This window comes from Rhineura floridana, chromosome 2 (assembly GCF_030035675.1).
Source record: "Rhineura floridana isolate rRhiFlo1 chromosome 2, rRhiFlo1.hap2, whole genome shotgun sequence".
Taxonomy (NCBI): domain Eukaryota; kingdom Metazoa; phylum Chordata; class Lepidosauria; order Squamata; family Rhineuridae; genus Rhineura; species Rhineura floridana.
In genome coordinates, this window is record NC_084481.1 from 53,491,848 (window position 1) to 53,515,771 (window position 23,924).

The 23,924-nt window shown below is 42.4% G+C and overlaps 1 protein-coding gene across 1 annotated transcript in view; it reads left to right on the forward strand.

Moving 5' to 3' along the window:
- Nucleotides 1-5,379: 5,379 nt before the first annotated feature.
- LY75 (lymphocyte antigen 75) overlaps nt 5,380-23,924 on the forward strand; it is a 113,634-nt gene continuing 95,089 nt past the window's right edge. Inside the window, exons 1-2 of the mRNA XM_061608667.1 lie at nt 5,380-6,090; nt 19,801-20,172. Of these exons, the coding sequence (XP_061464651.1) occupies nt 5,976-6,090; nt 19,801-20,172 (487 nt within the window). The 5' untranslated portion in view covers nt 5,380-5,975. The remainder of the gene's footprint in view (nt 6,091-19,800; nt 20,173-23,924) is intronic.

The following is a 23,924-nucleotide window of genomic DNA, read 5'->3' on the forward strand; positions in this document are numbered from 1 at the left end:
TTAGAATAGAAAGGGCAACAGAGCAATACATGACACACCGACTCCACCTCCTCAGCACCACAGGGGCAGGTTCGTTCAGAATGTGGGACACCCTTATATCTGCCCTCCAATAGTGCTGAAGGAAGAACATTGAATCGTGCCAGGGTAAATGCTCTCCTAAATTTCGGGGTAGATAGATTTGAAATATAGGAGGCGGGGACAAAGGGTTTCATATTAATGTGGCTTAAGGAGTAGACAGCAGCCAAGCACTGGTTGTTCTGGAGTTCAATGTCTCTAAGGCGTTGATTGATTGTTGTTTTGGCCCTCGTATACCCTAAGGCCCCTATTGCTGGCAGCGAAAAGCCAAGAGATTCTAATTTGTTGGACAGCGTCTGCTTCCACTGAGACTGGAAGGGATCTTCCAGAGTTAAAGGGGCCAATCCTGTGGGTATGAATAGTAACTTCAGCCAATAGCTGAATCTGAGCATCCAAACTCGGGTCTTGATTAAAAGGGCACCCAGTTCCAAACGTAGTGCCACATTAGGGACACAGCACGGGACACCCATTACTGACCTCATAAAGTTGGATTGAACCACCTCCAGCAATGTATAATTGCCCCCGCTACAAATTTGGGTCCCGTAAAGTAGTTGCGCAAGAGCCTTGGCATTAAACACCTGGACAGCCGCAGGAACATATGAGCCGCCCCTTGTATAGAAAAAGGCAAGCAAAGCCTTTACCGTTTTCTGGGCGGTCTCAACCGACCTTACGAGATGTGCCTTCCAGGATCTCGAGGACTGGAATACTATACCAAGGTAGCTAAAGGCATTAACTTGGACAATAGAATGATTGTCAATTTGCCATCTGTACTTATGCCTCTTCCTGGAGAAAACTAAGACCTTGCATTTTGCATAGTTGATTTTTAAAAGTTCATCAGTACAGAAGGCTGCAAGTTCTCTTAATGAGCAGCGCAATCCAATCGGCGTTTGAGAAAGTAAAACAATATCATCAGTGTACAATAAGCATGAGATATGTCTCCTCATAAGTGCAGGGGGATGAGAATTTACTGTCTCTAGGCATTTAACCAATGGATTAATATAAAAATTAAATAAAGAGGGGGCCAAGACACATCCTTGTTTTACACCCTTAAAAGATGCAATCGGTGCAGACAGATGTCCAGCCCGATTGCATCTTACCCTTATCTGGGTCCTTTCGTGCAAACATCGAATTAAGCAAAGTAAACGTCTATCGATGTTTGTGTCCCTTAGTTTCACCCACAGCCTCTCGCGAGATATTACATCGAAAGCTGATTTGAGATCTATAAAAGCAGTAAAAAGAGCCCCCCCCTTGCATAAAGAGCATTTTTCGGCCAAATGCTGAAGGATAAGGCCCTGGTCCATGGTGGAGCGCCCAAGTCTGAATCCGGCCTGTTCGTCGGCCAAGATGTTTTCACCATCCATCCAAGATGTTAGCTTCTCTAGAAGACGGCTTGCGTAAAGTTTACTAATGATACTAAGAAGGCTTATGGGTCTATAATTTGAAGGATCCATCCTCTTGCCCTTCTTATAGATGGGTATCACAATGGCCATTCTCCAATCTTCTGGGATGGAGATTGATTGATCTATTACAGTAAATAAGGCCGTCAAAATTGGAGCCCACCAGTCCAGGAGCGTTTTAAGAAGTTCCGGGGAAATATTATCTACACCGGGTGCCTTGCCCATTTTCAGTTCGTTAATAAGTGCTGCAGTCTCACAAATGGAGACCGGTGGCCATTGGGGTAACGTATTAACGTCTTCCCACTCGGGACTATCACATTTATCACTTTTGGCGAATATACTAGCGAAGTATAATTCCCATGCGCCAGCTGATATATGATATTCGATACTCGGCGGAACGGGCTGGCACCCCCCTGCAACCAGCTTCCAAAACTTTCCAGAGTCTTTTGAACAAGAGGCTTCTATTAAGTTGTGCCAAACTTCTTTTTGATGTAGCTTTTTCTTTTCTTTTATTAAATTTTTAAATCGTCTTTTAGTATCTAAATATTCAGTGGGGAGTACTGATAATTCAGAGGCTCTATACCTTTTATAAATGGACGTGAGGGTTTTCTTCAATGCTATGCAGTCCTGGTCAAACCAGGGCTTTGACGCCCGCTCTAGAGAGCCTGGTCTCCATTGGTTTTTAAGGATTAAGGAGTTACTTATAAATTTCACCATCTCCTGATACCATAAACAGACAGATGATGAAGCAGAGGCAAATAAAAGCTTATTCCTAACGGCTAGAGCTTCAGCAGAATATAGGGATTTAGCTAATTTGTTAGCAATAGCAGGGGACCATCTGATACGGGTGGCTCTTCTCTCCGCCGCTAGGTTATATAAAGGTTCTTGGTCCAATAGTAACTTTTTATGACCCGGTTTAAGTGTAAAGATCAAAGGGAGATGATCACTTTCCTCCCTGACACCAACTTTGCACCTGGAGACGTATTTCAACAAATTGGGGGAGATCATGATATAATCAATGGTGGACACTCCATGGCAAGAAATGTAAGTAAATTTGCCATGCCAATCTCCTGCCACGCCTCCATTTAGAATAACCAGGACAAGGGCATGGACCATCTGTAAGAAGCAGAGGCCAGCAAAATTACAGCCTTTGTCCTTAGATTGCCTACTCGGACAGAAAAAGGGCTGTTCCACTATTGGAGGGACTAGACGGAAGTGTTCATACAATGCTGCATTGTTAGCGCATGACCTTGCATTGAAGTCCCCTGCCAGAATAACAAAGGCTTGGGGATACTTGGCCACCATATACTTGGTGACATAATCCTGTAATTTCGACCATTGCTCTCTTATCAGTTGTTTTCTAGATGCGGGAGAGAGGTAAATGTTGATCACCAAAAAAGAATCATCTTGTATATTCAACAGTAAGGCGGTTGCTATATCCTCTAGCCCCTCTAGGCTCAACGCCATTGCGCCCAATCTGGTAGAAATCAGGGTCGCTAGACCACCTTTTGGCCGGCCACCTCCAGTGCTTAAGACTGCCTCTAGAGAATAACTTACAAAACCACTTAAGTACAATTCCTCTATGAGCCAGGTCTCTTGGAGCATTATAATATGATGCTGATTGAGAAACGTGAAAAATGCGGGGTTGGAGCTCTTGTTGGACCAACCTGCCACGTTCCAGGACACTAAAGATAGCAAAGCATCTGTCCGAAGTACATTATGTCAATTTAAGTGATACCTTACATTACCTGTAGCAGAAATGTTATCTACAGAGCGGCCAGGAGAAGTTATCAAAAGTCTTGATTGCACAGGATTACTCAACTGCTTACTGGGGGCCATAGATGGAATAGAGGAAGCACCCTGCATGATGGGGGCCTCTATAGTCCTGACTTTTCCCAGGACCCTAGTGGATATATCATTGTTCACCTGCACCTCATTAGGTCCCTCAAGCGAAAAGATCCCCTCCAGCATAGGGCTCCAACAACTGACATTAGAAACAACCTTAAGAGGGAACTTCATCTGGGGAGGGGGGCAAGGGGATGGAAGTCTAGCATTATTTTGCTCAGCGGTCTTTACACCCCTTAAATCTGCCAACTTGGACTGATTTGTCGATGTAAGGACTAAACCAATCCCCTGATCACACCCAGAGGAACTCAACGTGTCCGCTACATAATGCGTGTCAGCAACAGGGTTGATTTCTGCCATCACCTGGATTTCCAACTTTTCCCGACGGGGCAGAGGGCCGACTTTATTGTCCGGAGCATGAAGAACTTCTGTCTCTCTGCAATCTTTGTGGGTAGGGGATTCTTCGGGTATTTGAGTCAATGCAAGCAGACGGGATCTAAGAGAATCCAGTCTCGATATGATGTTCTCTTGGGCTTGTAATGGTAGAGCTCCATAGGACTCCAAAAGTCCGTTCTCCTCTATCACAAATGAATTGCTTGCCAGTTCGTTGATCGCCGATTCATAGGGACTTTGAACAGGTGCCGTATCTTGACGATGCTCCACGCATAATTGGACTTCCTCCTCTTCAAGTGGTTGCACGGTTGATTCCTCAGGTGAAACCTTTGGGCGCAATGGAATACCATACTAAATATTTTAAAAACACATAGTACACCATAGAGAAAACTTTAGCATAGCCATCTCCCTGCTGTGCCAGCTTTCTTACTTGTAGGGGCCTCTTTTAATGAGGGGAGCATTTAAAAATGGTTCTCCAACTGCACATGACAGTTTATAGGTCAGAATTCTGTCACCACATTCTGCACAATAGGTAGATTGGACATTATGGCCCTCTTCCGCATTGCCATTGTGGTATAGGAGCTTCAGTCTCTGGAAATGGTGTCCCTGGTGTGGGGAGAAGCCACACCTTGCACTCCTTCCATGTGGTGTGTGACTTCTGACTAATATTACCCAAGCAATAAGTGGCACCTCTTAGGAAGATTATTATACTGAAACTCACTCTGAGTCTTGACCATGCTCCTTTGCTATGGATGGGAATAATGTGATGTGGTGGAATAATTGAAGAAATCCCCCCTCTGGAATGATACCTTCATAGGAAGCCTATAACATTGTACTGGTTTTATAACGGTGACAAAAACTCTAGACTTGTCACCTGTTCCTTGTTTGGTATTAAAGTTTAGCATTTGCTGATTAAGGACCCATCCTTCAAATAAGGATGTGGCAAATTTGAACTGTGCATGCTACAATTCTGGAATTGATTCTAGAAATTCTCCTCCTTAGGCTGCAGTCCTGACCCTACTTACCACTGAATTCAGTAGGACTTACTTCTGAGTAGACAAGGTTAAGATTGGAGAAGAATTCAGAACAGCAAATTCAGACAACAATAAAGAAATGGCATTGGGCTGGGTGCTAATTTGCCCCCCCTAATTATTTACCCAAGAACAAATTCGGCTGTAGCCTTACTGTAAAAAGTAAAGGTAGTTGTGTAGATTTTGTTACTATACGTTATCTGCTGGAGGGCAATCCAGGGGCTCTATCATTTGTAGAGAATGAAACTCTAATCAGCCAAACATATATATATCATCCTCATCAAGCACTCTCCACCCCCTGTGACTATATACTTCCAACCCTATTACCATAATGTTAACTACCATGTTTAGCTTGGTTATGTTAGCCTTTGCAAAGCCACAATGAGAAAAGATACGACCCACCACCCACAGAGATCTACTGCCACAAGATGTTGCAATGTACACTGCTCCTATTCAGGGTTCCAGCCACCCACTCTTAATTCCAGGATACTTAATTTAATCCCCACTTTCCATTTCCTACTTCACAACAGACACTTCGACGTTCTGTGGTCATTGAGCATGCTCAGTCTTCATTGGGCTGTTTGGGGCTTCCCTTCCCCCTACTTTTTTTGCGAAATTCCTTCTTAAGTGCAAACCTTGAGGTTGCACAGGCCCCGAGCACGCTGATACCTCCCTCTTGTACAGTACCTGGATGGTGCCCTTTTGGCTACTTATAGTTTGGCAAGGATGGAAGAACTAAGTTCTATATTATATAAGATAAGAGACGACCGTGCTAGACCAGATCGCTTTCTGTGAACGGCTGGGTTTTGATTACATAAATCGCTACTGTGAGCAGAACAACGCCTCCCGCGCGCTTTTCTGCTCTGGCGTGTTTCACTTTCGATATTTGTTTTCATCCTCTGCCTATCTACGGCCTTGGGCGAAGGGGAAGATACAAGTGATTTTATATATATAGCAACGCAGTTTGATTTTTTTTTTTATCTCGTCCCCACAGGCTCCGCGGCCTCTTCTCCTGGCAACAACTTGCTGTTCAAGACAAGGCAAGGCGGAAAAAAACGTGATTGGTTCTCAGTCTCCACCAATAGGTTGCGCTCAGTTGTCATCGACTCTGGCGCTTTCACAGCAGGGACTGCAAGTGAGAGTCTGAGAAGCGCCCGAGGGAGATTTCTCAGAGAAGGCGGTCGCAACCATCGCCTCTGGTCGCCGCTGCAACTTTCTCATCTGCTGCAAGAGGATGAGGACAGCGCTCCGGCGTTTTTTGCCCACCTACCAGGAGGCTTTACTGCTGCCTCTACTACTCGCCACCTTGTACTGCTGCTGCGCCCGCTGTTGGGCAGCCGCTTCCTCAGGTAACAGCCTAGCTAGAATTTTGCTACGCACTTGCTCGGAGCCTGGGGACCGAGAGACCTCCGAGGTGCGTACGGGGAGCTGAGCCCCGGAGGTAGAGGAGGAGAAGGAGGAAGCCGCGAACCGCGCATGCGGGCGGGGGGCGGGGCAGGTGTTTGTAGGTGCCGGTCCGCGTTGGCGCAACCCTGCGGGGTGGAAAGGACTGGGCAGAGGGTCGTGGTGGCGTGTGGCCTCCCTCTGTGTGTGCATTGGGGACAGAAGGAGGAAATCCCTCTTTAAAGTTCTTGAGGGGCGTGTGCCGGGGCTAGGCGGGAGACGTCAGTGTGTGAAGAGGCTTAGGGTGAGGTGCAACTTTGAGAAGGGCGGGGAGAGACGCACCACTGGTGCAATTAAACGCTGTAGACTTTACGGGGCTTTGGGGGGAGGGATTGTTAACTTGGCAATGTGTATATAATTTCATTTACAACAAAATGTGGCAAACTCCTTCACCAGCACTGCATTTGGGCGCCCTCCTGCTCATTTGGCTGAGCAAAGCCTTGGACATCTCTGCCCCAGAGTTCTACTGTGGTGACGGCACCATTGAAGTGAAGCCTTGCAGAACTGAAAGAGTGCCTCTTCCTCCCACCCCTTGGGGGAACCGAAAAATCCCGAATTGTTTTTTCCCCTCGTGGTGGGTGGGTTTCCCCTGAAATGGTGTCTGGTTGGTCTTTGAGGAGGAAAGAAGCGACTCCCGCGAGGGAAACATAGACGCGCAGGACCGGCATAGACTTTTCTCCTTGTTCCGTAAGAGCAGAGGAACGTTTGGAGAAACAGTGACTAGACAAGTTTTTTTTAAAAAAAGCTCCGGAACTTGTATATTCCGTGCCGGGACTCCAGCCTGGAAACTCGGAGAGTACTAAAAAACACGAGGGCATGTGCAGAGAGTCCCTTCCTCCTGATAACTAAGCGCAGCTACTCAAGTCCTGAGGTGTAGGAGTTCAAGCTTTACTTTCCAGCAAGAAGATGGGGCCAATCTAGCAAGGCGTCTGATCCACCAGCGTCTCCAGGCGACCGTTGTCTATTAGCAGCAGGGCAGGGCAAGAACCGGCTTTCGGGTTTTTTCTGCCACGATTTCCGAACGCGTTTTCCCTCATCCGCGTTTAAACAGTCTTTTCACACACCCTCTGCCCTTTCTCCAGCAGTTGTTTATATTATCTGGGGAGCTTCTGCAACGGAATCCTTGCGCGGTATGACTCAAGGGCTCAAAGGTTGGCCAGTCTGCCAACTCTCACCCATTTTACTGTAAAGGAGTACTGTTCTTGGGCGGAGAGAGGGGAATTCCTCAAACCGGTTGGAGCTCCTAGAGAAGCTCGATGGATATAGATAGGCATCAGGTTGATTGATTGCTTTGTTTCACTCCAGGTAAAAGAGCAAATTCTGCAAAGGTAGACTTAGACGCTTCTTCCACCTTGAGGCAAAGGCTCCTTTTTTAAAACAGTTGGAGAAGTTTGGCAGGCGCTGCTTTTCTCTGTTGCTACAGTTCCATGGTGTAATATAGCTGCGGCACTGGTTTAATTTCTACCTGTTATGTAGTTATTAAAGGCACAAATGCTGTGTCTGGGATAAAAGTGGGAGCAAGCTTATCCTGAGGCTGAATTCAGTTTCAGGTTTTTGTTTCTTTAAATGAGAGTCAAGCACATTGAATCTGCTCATCTGACATCCTTAGACCATTCAGATGCTATACAGATCCCCACTGCTCAGAACATCAGGTTGGAGATTGGTGGTATTGACACCAATGATATAGATTTCCGGGGGGGGGGGATGAACTGCACAATTTTCCACCGTCCTAAACTTATGCTGTATAAACATCACACTTTCCCCCCCAATGGCTAAAGTATTTGAACTGAAATATTTGGGAATCAATAAAACTTACTTATGGTACAATCCTATATATGTCTACTTGAAAGTAAACCCCAGTGAATTCAAAAGGATTACTCCCCAGGAAAGTGTATATAGGGTAAAGTTGCAGCTTTAATATGGTCTTAATGTTATATGCAGAGGTTTTCCTTTTTTTTTTTTTTCAATAATTTTTATTCAAATTTTCATAAAACATACAAGACGAAATCATAAAACATTCAAAGACAAAAAACAAAATCAAAAATAGTTAAACAAAAAAAAAAAAATAAAAAAATAAAAATAAAAAATAAAAAATAAAGAGTAAAATATTGACTTCCCATTTGTCAAAGATCAGATCAGTTATAAGTCTATAATATATAACAATCCTGTCTCTTAAGTCATATTATAAAATCACTTTCCTCCAATAGTTATCTTACTTAATCATCAAATCTCATAAACATTACTTTATTCTTTCCACAAAAAGTCAAAGAGAGGTTTCAATTCTTTAAGAAATATATCTATCAATTTTTTTTTTCCAGATAAGCATATCGATTAATCCATCTCATTACTAATTATGATAATCTTATTGTCATAACCATAGTCAAAATAAACATTTCAATTAATCCATCACATCAGAATCTGTTAGGTTCAGTAATTTCAGTAGCCATTATTCTATTATCCCTATTAGTTCCATTTTCCATCTTCCATCTTCAGTAGTCTTGTTAAGTCCAGTAATTTCGGTATCCAATCTTCCATTATCAGTATTCCATAATAATCTTGCTGTCAAAGCCATAGTCATATAGTAAGAGTCTGATGGGAATTACCTCTATCCCAAATATTTTCTTGCCATCCATTCTGAATAGGTTGCTGAAATACTGCTGTAAAATCATATCTCTGTTCTTTTTTTCAAAATACACTGGGTCATCTCTTGAAAGTTTTTCCATTGTCACATGGCTGCAGTTAATTCCATAGATTTTCTCTATATTGGGCTCCATCACATCATTCCAGTCCAGAAGATTATCCATGCCATTAATAACTTTATCTCTAGAATCTTCATTAATTTCTTCAGAGATAACATTGAGTTCCAAACAATAGATTTTATTTCTAAAGTCCATAGACTCCAAATCTTTTTCCTGTTCCACGTTTGTTCCAATCTCCGGGGTCTCCTCTCTCACAGGGACCCCTGTTCCAGTCTCCAGGGTCTCCTCTCTCACAGGGACCCCTGTTCCAGTCTCCAGGGTCTCCTCTCTCACAAGGACCCCTATGTCTTTAATCTCCTGTGTCTCCAAACAATAGATTTTATTTCTAAAGTCCATAGACTCCAAATCTTTTTCCTGTTCCACGTTTGTTCCAATCTCCGGGGTCTCCTCTCTCACAGGGACCCCTTCCAGGGTCACCTCTCTCACAGGGACCCCTATATCTTTAATCTCCTGCGTCATTTTACTCAATTCAATTTTCAGCTCCTTACAACCCTGTCGCAGGTTTTGTTTCGTTATCTCAATCTCATCCATTATTTTCTGAAACATAGTTATTTCCAGATTCTCAGCCACTTTCTTAATTGCCATTTTAAAAGAAAAATATAGGAAAACCACTTCTTATTTCAGCAACAATTGGGTTAATACTCCAAACTTGGTGACATCACAGTATAAACAGAGCAGACAGCCTTATCTCTCCATAGTTAAGTAAACAAAATGCAGTTCCCAGGATCGAAACAATTAATGGCAGTCGTCAGGAAACAGATTCGTCAAAAAAAAAAATAGACCAAAAAGAGAGTAGTCTCAGACAATATAATATTCTTCAAAATAAAAATCTGGAATAGAAATCCCTCTTCTGTGTATATCTTTAGAATGCAAATCCAGGACAGCTTTTTGCAACAAAAACAGAGATAAGCTATTAATTAGTGCGTAGCAGAGAGAAGTTATGGCTCCCCAGTGAGATGTCAAAAACCGATCAATCTGGCAAATCTCTTTTAAACAGCAACAATTTAAGTCAAATAAAAGAAAAATATAGAAAGAAGGGTGCTTGCCTGTTAGTGCGTTCTCTCTTAGAAGATAAGGTGAACGTTCGCTTTATCAGATAGAGCTTGCTGTTGAAAATCCGTCCCACCTTCGTCGGCTGGACCTCGTCCCATAAATTAATGAGATCTGGTCGTCCCAACAAAAATAGGCTTTGAGGTTAATCTCTTCGTTTCTCCCTACCCGGGAGAAGTTTAATCAGTCAAAAAAAAAAGAAAAAACTGACTGATATATCTGAATAAGCTTCTTTTGAGGCAGGAGCCCGTCTCAAAAGCAGGCACAGGCTAAGTCACCCTTCCCGGAAGTCATATGCAGAGGTTTTCCATGAAAGCTATTTTCACTGGAATACTTGTAAATATTTTAAGACATGACAGTTCCTTAGCATGCACTTTTGTACTTTACAGTAGGGCCCCGCTAATACGGCGGGTTAGGGACCAGGCCCCCGCCGTAAAGCGGAAATCGCTGTAAATCGGGGCCCCATAGACTATAATGGGCGTCATCATGCGAAAATGATGTCAAAATGGCGTGCCACAGAAAACACTGTAAAAGTGGAACAAGTGCCGTAATGCGGGGCCTTTCCCTAACAAAACCGCCGCATGAACGAAGCGCCATTAAGCGGAACGCCGTAAAGCAGGGCCCTACTGTATTATTTTATTAGAACCCATCTGAGAGCATTTGGTGAAGAGAAGGATATAAATTTCACAAATATAATAAATGCTTGGAAAAATCAAGTACAAAAGTACTTGGAGAAACTTGCCAAGCTAGTCACTGAATTGGTGCATGCTCCCAATCCTAGAGTCCCCAGTACAGCATGGTTGCAGGATTGTTTCTTGAACTTAATCAGGGGTTCCACCACATCAAGACTAGGGGACCCTTAGCAGGAACCTTACCTCCTAGGGGGTAAGAAACACATTGCTGGGCTGTTTTTCAGGGCCAGCTCTCAGTCACTAGAGTTGATTGCCGCAGTTTGTACTTTCTTTCTGTAAGTGTAGGCTTCAGATGTTTTACAGGTGGCAGGCAAACCTCTCAGATGCACCCTGATAAGACAGGAGACTAGTGGTTGCTTTTCTTTCTTTTCTTTTTTTAGAAAGAAATTACTGGTGTTGTCTCGTAGAACAGGTGCAGCCTAGTAGGAAAGGAAGAGTGATGAGAGAGAAGGGAACAAAAGGGGGGGGAAACATGTCGGCAGCTGTTGCATATATACGGACAAAAAACCCCATGAAGTTGTGATGTCTCTGTATACTCAGGATTCACTTAAGGCTTCTAGTTATAAATCTTGCCTACAGATAGATCTGTGACTACTGGAGCCAATGTCCACGCTTGTACAAAACCTGCCTGTCTTAAGATACAAACCTTACAATTCTCATGTTTATAAAACATATCTATGATGGGCATTTTCTAGTGAATGTAAGTGAAGTGGTGCTCAGATGCAGATAAGAAAGGAAGCCCAGATAACACAGTTGCTTTGCTCTTTCTCCTCTTCCCTGCACTGATTGCGCTATCATTGACACCGGCTTCATTCCCACTGCTACTGGAGATAGGCCTCAGGTGACTCCTCTGGCTCCAGGCTGGCAACAAGGCTGCTGTAGCAGCGAGCTGTGTTACACAGCATAGTGTTGGGAAGCTATGGGTGAGATTCTTGTAGTCTCGCTTCTTCTCTAACCTTAAAAAGTGGGAAGCAAGACAATGGTGCATGTATGTAGCATTTGCAGCACTCCAAAGCTCTATTCAGTGGCCAGCCAGATGATGCTGATAGTTTAGGTTTATATAGCAGTTCCTCTGTGTTCAGTATTCTTTCAATTGCCCTGTAGGGTAGATCTGTATTATAGGATTGGGCGATTGGGATAGATGATGTCTTGGGGTCCCCTTTCAAGCTTCTAATTTCAAATCTCTACAGGTGGAGTTGACATTGGGGTGCATGCAACAATATTATCTCCTTATTGCAAAAGGGTGAGTGTGGATAACTGAATGTTCATGATGTAGGTAAAAGTTTCTGGCTTTGCTGGGGACTTCCTGGATAAAACCTCGCAGTTTTAACCACTCACTAGTTCTTCAGTAACCAGAAAAGCTCACAAATGGGACATGACAGAGATAGCCACCCCGTGATATTTCCTCAGAGCATCCAGTGTTCAGAAGCATACTGTCTCTGTTCTTCATTGTCATGTCTATTTGCTGTTGATATTGCTTGTGTTTGCTAATTTTTCCAGGGTAACATAAATTCTGTACACAGAAAAGCAGAATCCATCAACTTGTATAAACGATTACAAGCATAATATATCTTATTTTGCGTAGTTTGCTTCTGCTACTCCTAGTGAGAAGCTATGCAGGACACTGAAACCCCATTCCCCAACCACGTTATCTTTCATTGTTAAACTTTTCTGTGAACTTGGGCATCAGATCTACAAATTTTAGTCTACTTTAGTTAAATGCATTAACATGTGCACCATCTATACATTTTTTTAAAAAAAAATAATTATCTGCTGCTGCTTGTTCTAGGGAAGGGAATTTATGAGACCTGCAAGGCAGCAAAAGAAAGTTGTGCTTGATCAGAAAGTAAAATAAGAGCAGCTGCCTAAAGTGTACATTTTAGAAAGCAGGATGTCGTGTGCTCATGTACTGTCTACCACCACATTAAAAATACATATTTTCATTACAAAGATTGGGCCATAGTGAAATCAGTAGACTGCAATATTATGCCAAATTACTCTAGTTATACAGGGGTGGGGAGCCCGTGGATAGATGTACTTGACTCCGTATCTCATCAGCCTCGGCCAATATAGCCAGTAGTCAGGGATGATGGGACTAATAGGTTCCCCACCCTTAGCATACAATGAATTAGTTTCTGCCACACTGTAAAACTCCTGATCTACCAAATTGATTGCCAATCAGTTGTATTGGATGATTCTGTTATGTGGTGTTTTCAGTGGAGAGAATAACTTAATTTCTCTCTTCATTCCACATCAGTCCCTTTTTAGTTGCCCTTTCTGTATCTTCTGTCACTTCAGGATCCAGATAAAGTGACCAGAACTGTACAAAGTGTTCTAAAAGTTAATGCTTTCTCCTTTTGGATTGCTGCAGCATATGAGCTGGTGTTTTCAGTGACCATTTTACTGTGGGGTGTGGACCAAGGTTATTTTCTCTGAGTAGTTAAAACTAACCTATATCCCTGTCTGTATATATATGGGCCACACTGACTTCCTTCTAAGAGGAAGACCAGGATATAAATTTAATAGATAATAAAATGTGTGAAGTTGGGATTTTTTTAATTGCCTCTATGCACATCCCAAGCCAGACATCCAAGTTGGATTTAGAAAGGGAAAAGACACCAGAGATCACATCGCAAACATACGTTGGATAATGGAACGGAGCAAGGAGTTTCAGAAGAAAATCACCCTGTGCTTTATAGATTACAGCAAAGCCTTTGTCTGTGTAGATCATGAAAAACTATGGAATGCTTTAAAAGAAATGGGGGTGCCACAGCATCTGATTGTCCTGATGCGCAACCTGTACTCTGCATAAGAGGCTACTGTAAGGACAGAATATGGAGAAACTGACTGGTTCCCCATCGGAAAGGGTGTGAGACAAGGGTGTATTTTATCACCATATTTATTTAATCTATACACAGAACATATACGGAAAGCATTGGACCAAGATGAAGGAGGTGTGAAAATTGGAGGGAGAAATACCAATAATTTAAGATATGCAGATGATACCATACTCTTAGCAGAAACCAGTAATGATTTGAAACGAAAGCTGATGAAAGTTAGAGGAAAGCACAAAAGTAGGACTACAGCTGAATGTCAAAAAAGACTAATGACAACAGAAGATTTATGTAACTTTACAGTTGACAATGAGGACATTGAACTTGTCAAGGATTATCAGTACCTCGGCACAGTCATTAACCAAAATGGAGACAATAGTCAAGAAATCAGAAGAAGACTAGGACTGGGGAGGGCAGCTGTGAGAGAACTAGAAAAGGTCCTCAAATGCAAACATGTATCACTGAACACTAAAGTCAGGATCATTCAGACCATGGTATTTCCGATCTCTATGTATGGATGTGAAAGTTGGACAGTGAAAAAAGTGGATAAGAGAAAAATCAACTCATTTAAAATGTGGTGTTGGAGGAGAGCTTTGCGGATACCATGGACCACGAAAAAGACAAATATTTAGGTGTTAGAACAAATTAAACCAGAACTATCACTAGAAGCTAAAATGATGAATCTGAGATTATCATACTTTGGACACATAATGAGAAGACATGATTCACTAGAAAAGATAATAATGCTGGGAAAAACAGAAGGAAGTAGAAAAAGAGGGAGGCCAAACAAGAGATGGATTGATTCCATAAAGGAAGCCACAGACCTGAACTTACAAGATCTGAACAGGTTGGATCATGATAGATGCTCTTGGAGGTCGCTGATTCATAGGGTCGCCATAAATCGCAGTCGACTTGGAGGTACATAACAACAACAACATGCACATCCCATTGCCCTTTCTTCCATCATACCTCACTATCTGTCTCCCATTGGAGTGATTCTTTTGGAGTTCTTCAGTCTCCTAGGAATGTCATCATTCTTAATAATGTCACACTTTTCCTGAATTGTATCCAACAAAGTCTTCCTATTCACACAAGATCTTCTGTTGGTGCAAAGGAACTTTCCCTCCCTTTCTTCTCCCTGCACACCCCACCCAATCTGCTGTGGAGGGTTGGGGGGAAAACCCAGAACAGGTTTGGGGGATGGGAAATGGGGAGGGAAAGTTCTGTTGCTCAAGAAGAAGACTTTGTGTGAATGGCATGACTTCGTTGGATACAACCTCCTGACTCCATATTAATTATGAATAAGGAAAATAGTGAAGATTGTTAATACAGACTCATAAGAACATAAGACAACCCTGCTGAACCAGGCCAGCGGTTCACTGGTCCAGCATTCTGTTCTCACACTGACCAACCAGATGCCTATGAGAAGCCCGCAAGCAGGACCTGAGTGCAAGAGCACTCTCACCTCCTATGGCTTCTAGCAATTGGTATTCAGAAGCATGCTGCCTCCGACCATGGAGAGAGAACACAGCAAACATCATAGCTAATGTCCGTTGATAGCCATTTTCTCCATGCCATGCATAATTTTATACACTTCTGTCATGTCACCTCTAACTTGCATTTTCTCTAAATTAAAAAGCCCTAAATGCTGCAACCTTTCCTCATAAGGGAATCATTCCATCCCCTAGATCATTCTGGTTGCCCTTTTTTGAACCTGACTCTTGGGAGCTCTGCTGGCTGCATCCAACCAGGGCATTGTGAAAACAGTTGGTTTATTCCTGTCCTTCCAGTACCTAGTTATTTAATCTATATAGCGACTTATGTACCATGATGGTTAAGTTTCTATAAAAGTCTTTGTTGATGGACTTTTCGAAAGCTTTTTAAAAAAATACCTCTGTTACCTGCTATTGTCATCACTGGTCGCACAGTTTATCATTCAAGTGCTTGTCTAGGGACAACTGCTGATAACCCCTAGGGTAACTTTTAAAGCCCCCTTTTTAATAGACCGGATTTTGTTGGTGTGTTGGCATGCAAACTTTCATGTCAAAACTCTTCACAAGGCAAAATGAAAAGCATGAAGTGATATTCTTCAGTTGCAGTTGCCATTTAATGAGTTTGTGGTTGAGATGAAATATGAGCAGATTTCCTGGCTCATAACTGAGGCCTCGCCCTTTGTCTTCCTGCTGAGGTGAAGCCTGCAAAGCCTACAGTAAGGGTGGTGATGGTGGAACGTGTGTCACTCCAGATGTTGTTGGATTCCCATCAGCCCAGCCAGCATTACCAGTGGTCAGGGATGATGGGAGTTTTATTTATTATTTATTCCAGAATCTATAAACTGCTCTGGATTTAGAAAATACCCATGCAGTGTATAGGAATAATACAGATCATTAAACAATAAACATAAAAACCAACATGAATTAAAAACAGGAGAAATGAAACAGACTAATGCAGGAAGGCTTGGGAGAAAATAAAATAAAAATGTGAGGATTTGCTTCCCTTGTAAGGGAAGAGATTTGCAGACTACTGGTGCTACAATTCTGAAAGCACGTGCATGAGTCGCTGCATACTTTACAGCTGGGGTATATGGCACCATCAACACATCTTCATCTACAGATCTAAGTGACTGGGATGAGATGTAAGGAGAGAGGCACAGAGGAGTTGTAGTCCAGTTACATCTTGGGGCGGACACAGGTCCCCATCCCTGGTCTACAGGAAAAGTGTGAAAGTCTCTTGTCAGCACCTAGTCAGTTTCTGTTCTTGTGGACTTGACTCTGCTTCTTCAAGGCTGTGTGCTTTCTTTCTCCTTCCTTGCAGGAAAGCACATCATCTACCTCCGCTAACAATTCTGAACACCTTTTACAATAATTCTGTGTTTTCTTTATCATTGCTTGTACCATTGGAAGGATTCCTCTACTGTTCCATTACTTACATTGCAATATAAATATTTGTTTTCCATATGTTTGCTTCCATACGTAGTTTATTTTTTAAAAACTCACTGTATGCCCAACATTTACCACAATTTTCCTCACTGCCTATCAACCATGAGCAACTCTGTGAACTGGGGTTAGTTTTAACTGCTCTGACATAAACTACTCGGAAGACAGGAACTGGAATGCACCTGTTTACTCTGAGCCATCTTTTTACAGAAAATAATTTTAAAGGCACAAATAGTGCCCAACTGCCTCAGCTAACATCAGTAATAATAGGAAGACCATTGTGTTTGGAGGTGAATTGGAACTTCACAATTTTCCAGGAGTAGTCTTTCACATGTGGAACAAATATTGCTCATGTAAAATTGGGTTAGCACAGCCCTTTTTGATCCTCTGCTTTCTTTATCAAGTGCCTCGGTCGTTTAACATTTACATTTGTAAGTGTTGCTGTGTGGTTTAGAATGGTGCTGAACTTTGGTGAATTAGCCAGTTCTTAACTTGATGATTCTGTGAAACGGGGTGGATCTCAAAGGGCTCAGGAGGTGCTCACCTCTGTTACTGGATGTGAGGTGCTTATAGCTAGGAGTGGATTCCTCTTGAGATTCAAATCACATGGGTCAGACTTCTGATAATCAAGTAAACTTGAGTCTCAGCATAGTAGTTTAACAAAGCAACCCAACTCAAGGGAAGTCGGCATAAGCTGCTGAAGCAAAAGAAACTGGCGTAAAGTTCCGCTGCATCCAACTGCCATTCAGGAGCCTTTGGGTTGACCGGCTCAGATGGGAGCTGTGCACAGGGACCAGAAAGTAAAAGCTTGCTCTCCCAAATACACCTACTGGGGAGTAAGTCCTCTCCATTGACTTCTGTTGCAATTATTCTTTAGACTGACCTTTTTCCCAGTGTAACTTTTGCCTGGATTGGGACCTGCAAGAGCACTCAGAACATAAGTTGCATGTGACCTAAGTTCCCTCACCTCGGCCCCTCACCTCAAATGCCCCTTTTTGGGAGGCCTTACACCAGCTCCACCTGCCCCAGTCTCGGCTGAGCCAGCTGGGGCCAGGCTGAGGGACTTAATGCCAGCTCAGCTGGAGATCCGCTGCATCCAACTCCCCTCAGTCCAGCATAAATGCAAGTTGGATTGCTCCCTCAGGAAGCAGCAAGAGTAAAGAGATTCTTTGTTCCAGAGGAAACAATACACTGCTTAAAATAAAACCTTCCAGTGCTATTCTGTATTCATAAATGATCTTTCAGAATGTGTTGCCAGCCACAAGATTCCTACTTTGCTGCAGCTCTTAAATCTCCCCCCCCTCCTTTATTATTAACGGAGCAATGTCAAAGATAAGATTTTAGTCCATTTATGGCTGTTTCAAAAATGAAACTGATGGGAAGTTTATTAAAAACCAGTGTCATAAGCTGTTGCCAAATAGGAGCTATGTTATGCTAAGGCTTTATTGCTGCATTGTTAAATTGCAACAAGTATTTGATAAGCCACAAAATATGAATCAAACAAAACAAACAGAATATTGCATTCCTAATGAGACAGCTGAACACCAGGCCAAAACATTTTGTTTGTGCCTTTGAGATTGAATGCTGACTACTCTTATATTGCCCCCGTCCGCTATTACCTATGAGGGGCTATTGGGTATTCGTTTATTTTTGAATGTTCAGCATCCCACCCCAGCAAAGGGTGACATTTTAGAAATGAAATAGAACATGCATAGTACATTTAAGCTAAATGTATAAAACACAGCGCTATTGTTTTATTTCAGCAAATTGCGAGAGGCATTACTCCAGGGAATATGCCCTGAGTGGGCTGTGAGTGCACAAACATACTTTTCTCCAGCTCAGAGCTTTTGTATACAAAACACCAGCATTCAGACTAATGAATTCTGAATAAATATTTCAAGTCCCTGTTAACTTGCTATTTTCCATAGTGTTCTTTCATAGGACAATTATTAATTCAACACTATGGTCTTTTAAAAAATTATTATTAACTTAGCCGTCAAAGAATGTAACATACACACCCAGTAAAAAAGAGAATTAATCATGTCAATATATGGGACCCACAGCCATTTCCATAGAGTCCACTGGAAAATAAGATGTCACCTGGGGTTGTTTTCTCCAGTGCAAGATGACAAAAGCCACAATGTAGCTTACGTTTTTTTGTAAGATTTGCCCATCACAAAATTAAATTTTACTTCAGTCAGGTGCCTAGAAGAGATACTTTTACAAACTAATAAAAAGATGTAAGTCAGGGACAGGAAATGGGAACCTGTGGCCATCCAGATGTTAAGAGTCCAGCTTCCATCATCCCTGTCTGTTGGCCATGCCACCTGGGGCTGATGGGAACTGGAATCCACCAACACCTGGAGGGCTACAGGTTCCTCGTCCCATATATAAGTGGACTGTTCTGTAGCATCAAAAGTGTGCTTATTGATTTATATTCTGGGACTTCTGGGTTTCAGAACTGGGTAACTTGCCAGTGTGCACTAAATTAAAAGAGAAGACTGAGGGGAGATATGATAGCACTCTTCAAATACATGAAAGGTTGAGAAGAGGAGGGCCGGGATCTCTTCTCGATCATCCCAGAGTGCAGGACACGGAATAATGGGCTCAAGTTGCAGGAAGCCAGATTTTGACAGGAAGAACTTCCTAACTTTTAGAGCCATACAACAATGGAATCAATTACCTAAAGATGGTGTGGGCTGTCCGACACTGGAGGCATTCAAGATGCAGCTGGACAGCCATCTGTTGGGAATGCTCTGATTTGGATTCCTGCATTGACCAGGGAGTTGGACTTGATGGCCTTGTAGGCCCCTTTCAACTCTACTATTCTATGATTCTATGAAAAAGCCTTTTACTAAATTTTAAAAGCTTAGATAAAACATTTTTTAAAAAATTAAAAAGTTCTGATAATTGTATAAACACATTTATATCCAGCCTTCCTAAACAATTCATTTGATTCCAAGTTACAGTGAAAGAATACCATTTCACGGAAAAGTCTTATCGGTTGCATTTTGCTTTGTCCGTTTCATTGATGGATCACTTTGATCAGTTTATCTTTAGTCAGGCTTCATGAATTTACACCACAATCTAGAGCACATTTGCATAGCAGTAAAATCTGGTTTTAGTGGAGCAAAGTTTCAAGTTACCATGTTTAGAATTACGTGCTTGGGTTACATCCTCACAGTCATTTAGGGAGATACTATGTTGCAGAAGGCATTAGAACATTATAAACTGTTAGCAGTACTTTTTAGTAAGCATTTTCTAATGTGCCTCCACTATAGTATTGTATGTTACTGCAAATTGCAGAAGAAGAATAACCAAAGGATATGCCTCTTTTCTATGCAGATAACAATGTCTTCACCATCCGCCATGAAAAAAGTAGCAAGTGTGTCCAAGTTAAAAACCACCAGATAACAACAGGAGATTGCCAAGAAACAAAAGAAACCTTATGGACATGGGTTTCCCGACATCGCCTTTTTAACTTGGGGTCCCAGAAGTGCCTTGGACTAGAAATTGCCAAATCCCAGAATCCCTTGAAAATGGTGGATTGTGACTCAGACCTTACATTATGGTGGCGATGTGATGATGCCTCAATATTGTCTGCATCTGAAAACAAGCTGACTTCAAATAATGGAATTGTGACAGCAAGCATAAACTCTTCCGATACTTGGAGAAGAAACAATTCCAGTGATCTTATTTGTAAACTCTCTTACCATGGTATGTATTTTCTTTCAGTCATTTGTTTAAGCTGGAGAAAGGAGAGATTTGCAGATGATTTTCAGTAAGTAAATATGTGGGCCATAGCTCAGTGGAAGAGTATTTGTTTTGCATGCAGAAGGTCTCAGGTTTCACAGTGGCTGACCTGGAGAAGCTGAGAAAGGCAGAGAGCTTTGTGGATGAGGCCTTTGGGGACATTATAGCTGTGTCCCACTCCACAGATGATAGCTCTCCTACTATCATGGCAGGGAAGGAGAGCATCTGTCCAAGGAAGAGGGAAGTGATCCCTTAGAAGGGACCCATCCCTTGGGAGGATGAGCAGCTATCCTCTCGTGGTGAGGATACTTCTCTTGGGAGTGGAGGGATCCACCTCCAAGGAGTTAATCCTTAACTGGCAGTTAATCCATTACCTTGGTGCAGTTTGTTGCACTCCTCAACCCCAGGGGCTAAATTGACTAAGAGCAGGGATTTAAGCTACACCCCCCTGAACTCATTGGCTGGCAGCAGTAGCTGGGAGGAAGCAGCCTCACATATATATAAATTCCCCTGTGAGGGAGTCTGCTCCACAAACTAAAGGGAGCCCCCAACTGACAAAGTGTCAAGGATCTTTTGGGAATGCTTTGATTTGGATTCCTGCATTGAGCAGGGGGTTGGACTCGATGGCCTTATAGGCCCCTTCCAACTCTACTATTCTGTGAAGGCAAGTTAAGCAGCGGGGGGGGGGGAGGCCAGGGCTCCCTGCTTTGCCCTTCTGTCTCTTGACCTGAACAAAACCTTAGCTTTCAGTAAATTGACTCAATAAATTACAAAAACAATTATGCATGTAGGAAGCCAGCAGGGGTATGGGATCTTTCCAGTGTTTTGCATTGTCTTGAACATACACCTATTGGACAGAAGTTGTGGGTGTGCTTTTGGTGCAATGAACTCCTGGCTCTCCAGGAACAAGTTTGTTTCCTTGAGCCCAGTTCAAGGTGTTTACATTAGTGTTTAAAGCCCTAAAGAACTTAGGCCCCAAGTATCTGAGAGACCATTTCCTTCCCTACAGACTGGAGAGAGCTTTCTCTGTGGCAGCCCCTAAAACTCCCTATCTACAGAGGTTCATCTGGCACCTTTGCTGCACAGTTTTGGGCAAATGCTAGAGAGGCACCTCCTTGCCCTGGCCTTTAGCACTTAAGATGTATGTTTTCAGGACCCACTCTATTCCTGTGGATGTAATGTGTTTTAACTTTTTTTAATACTGCATTTTAAAATTCTGTAATCTGCCCTGGGACCTACTGGTGAAGGGCAGGCAATAAATATAATAGTAATATTTCACAGCTGTAAATGTGACAAAATGGCAGAGCTTACAAATGTAGAGTTTAAAACAGGGTTTTATGCTCTGATCACCCTGCTTCTTCCCCAACTTAAGTGCTGAAGAAACAGTTTTTGGGGTGTTTACTGTGATATTTTTTTGTGTGTGTATGCATATATTTTCTATATGGCAAGCATCCCTAGTTACACTACATCTTACCAGCCAAAGTCTTTGCGTATTTGTGGTTCTCACTGAGGATAACGTTGGGCATGTCTGAACACACAAGTGAAAATTACTTCAATGCATCTTTTGTCTTTCCCTATTCCTGGGGAGAACTTAGTTGATGAGGTTCATGTCATACAGCAATTTCTAGGCATGTTTATATATTTTTTGCTTATGTTAACTATGAAGTAGCAATGTCTGGATTTGCTCCCTCACTCCCTGTTCCCTTTCCATTCCTTTTTCATTTTCTGTTGTGTCTATTAGATTATACCCAACTGTGTTGTTTTTTTTAACATCTCAGTATCGTGCCTAGAAAGATGTTGGTGCTTTATGTATTAGATGGTGATGACTCCTACCAATTTCAAAAGGGCTATCACATCCATAGCATTTTGATGGCTGGCATAGGCTACAATCACCAGACCACTTCAGTGTATTTGCATCTATCATTGTTTGAGCCACATGTCAGGCAGATCTTAAAAGATCCACTTTAATTGAGGCCTTACAGTGAGCAAGAATCTGCATATTTGTTATGTGCCCTCAAACAACTACTAGAAGTGGTTAGTAGTCGTACAATACCAGATATCTGCAATAATCCCTGAAGGGTAGTCTTTTTTTCCCCCTCCGTCATACAAAGCAAACACCAGCTATGCTTGCTGGAACAGGTAAAATTGGTACGCTGGCCAGTTTTGCATTCCTGTTGAGCTGGATTGGGACTATTCAGGACATTTTAAGGACTTGAACCTGACAGCTACTTCTTATCAGCCCCACTGTCTTTGAGGCATCAGTGTCCTGGGGGGCAAGCCTCCCAATTAAGCTACATATCCCAGATTGCCAACTTCCTTTAAAAAAAAAGCAAGTCACTAGCTCTTGTAGGCAAAATGTGCAATCATTCTGCTTTTGGTTTTGTGAGAAATTAACTTCAAGCTGCCTTTCAGAGTTTTCAGCCAATGCATCAAGTCATAGGTGTAACTGACATTTAGGAAAGCCAAGTTGGCCATATAGAGATACACATTTACTGTCTGAAGACAGAATTTCTGGTTTCATTTTCAAGCTAGTTTCTAAATTTTTTGTAGTGGAGTCGAGATTGCCACCCATAGAAAACAATTCAGAAATCCAATTTAGTGTGGCTCTGGTTAGGCAGTGGTATGTCTACCAAAATGTAATGGGTAGTAGCAAAGACAAGATATTAACTCAGGTTTTATTTTATACCATAAAAATGTGAATATCACCACCCCTACCCCAAGTTTGCCAACATTTAAAAATTACTCTGCCAGTGCAAATGCATGATAAATCCCATCATTATTACATCCACATTGCAGGGCATGGAGCTGTGGCTGAGAAAGAGCAGCTTTATGCCAGCCCTGTAAAGTAGCCCAGTTTGTTACACCCACTTTGCTGGGTAAGGTAGGGAAGTTGAGTATAAAAACCCTGCAGTCAGTATTCGGGTTTTTAAAAGGGAAATGTGGGGTAGGGGAAGCACACTCTTAAGTTGATTGTAGCAGCAGTGCTGGGGGGAGAGGGTGTGATTAATTGCTTTCCCACCCTTGGCAGAAAAATTGGAGGAGAGGAAGCTTGTGGCTGGAAGATTTTGCTTGCAAAAACAACTTCAAGGGAAAGTGAATCACTCATACCTCAGTGCCACTGCTGAAATCAACTTCACAGCCTCCTATCCACATCTCCATAAAACAAAACAACCTGAAACAGCCATGTGTAATATGAGCCTGAGGGTTATTAAACAGTGCTTCAAAATGCTGTAGTAAAAGTTATTTCCACCACTCTTCCCCATCTGATTACTTTCTGCCAATTTAGCTGGTTTAGATTTACACACACACACGCACACAGAGAGAGAGAGAGAGAGAGAGAGGAGAGGTCACAGCAAAATCAAACTGTTTCAAATGGATAGCAAAGCAACTTGAATGTCAAGTTAAAAGCATTTTTTTTCAAATACAAAATACTTGTTTTATGCATTTATATTTACATATATTGCCCCACCCTGGGGAAAAATTCCTGCAGATGCCTGTGATTTGAGTCACTATTCTCCTCTCCCTGGCAAGATATATTTTCAGTTTCACTTTTGATATCCTATATAGACAGGTTTTTGAATGTTTTTCCTGTAAATTGATTTGAGGATTTTTTTAAAACTTAGAAAAAACTGAAGCTGCAATCTCCCCACCCCCTCTAATGTTCATGGCTCAAATTGGATTAGGACAGGGGTAGAGAATCTTTTTGGCTCCATGGG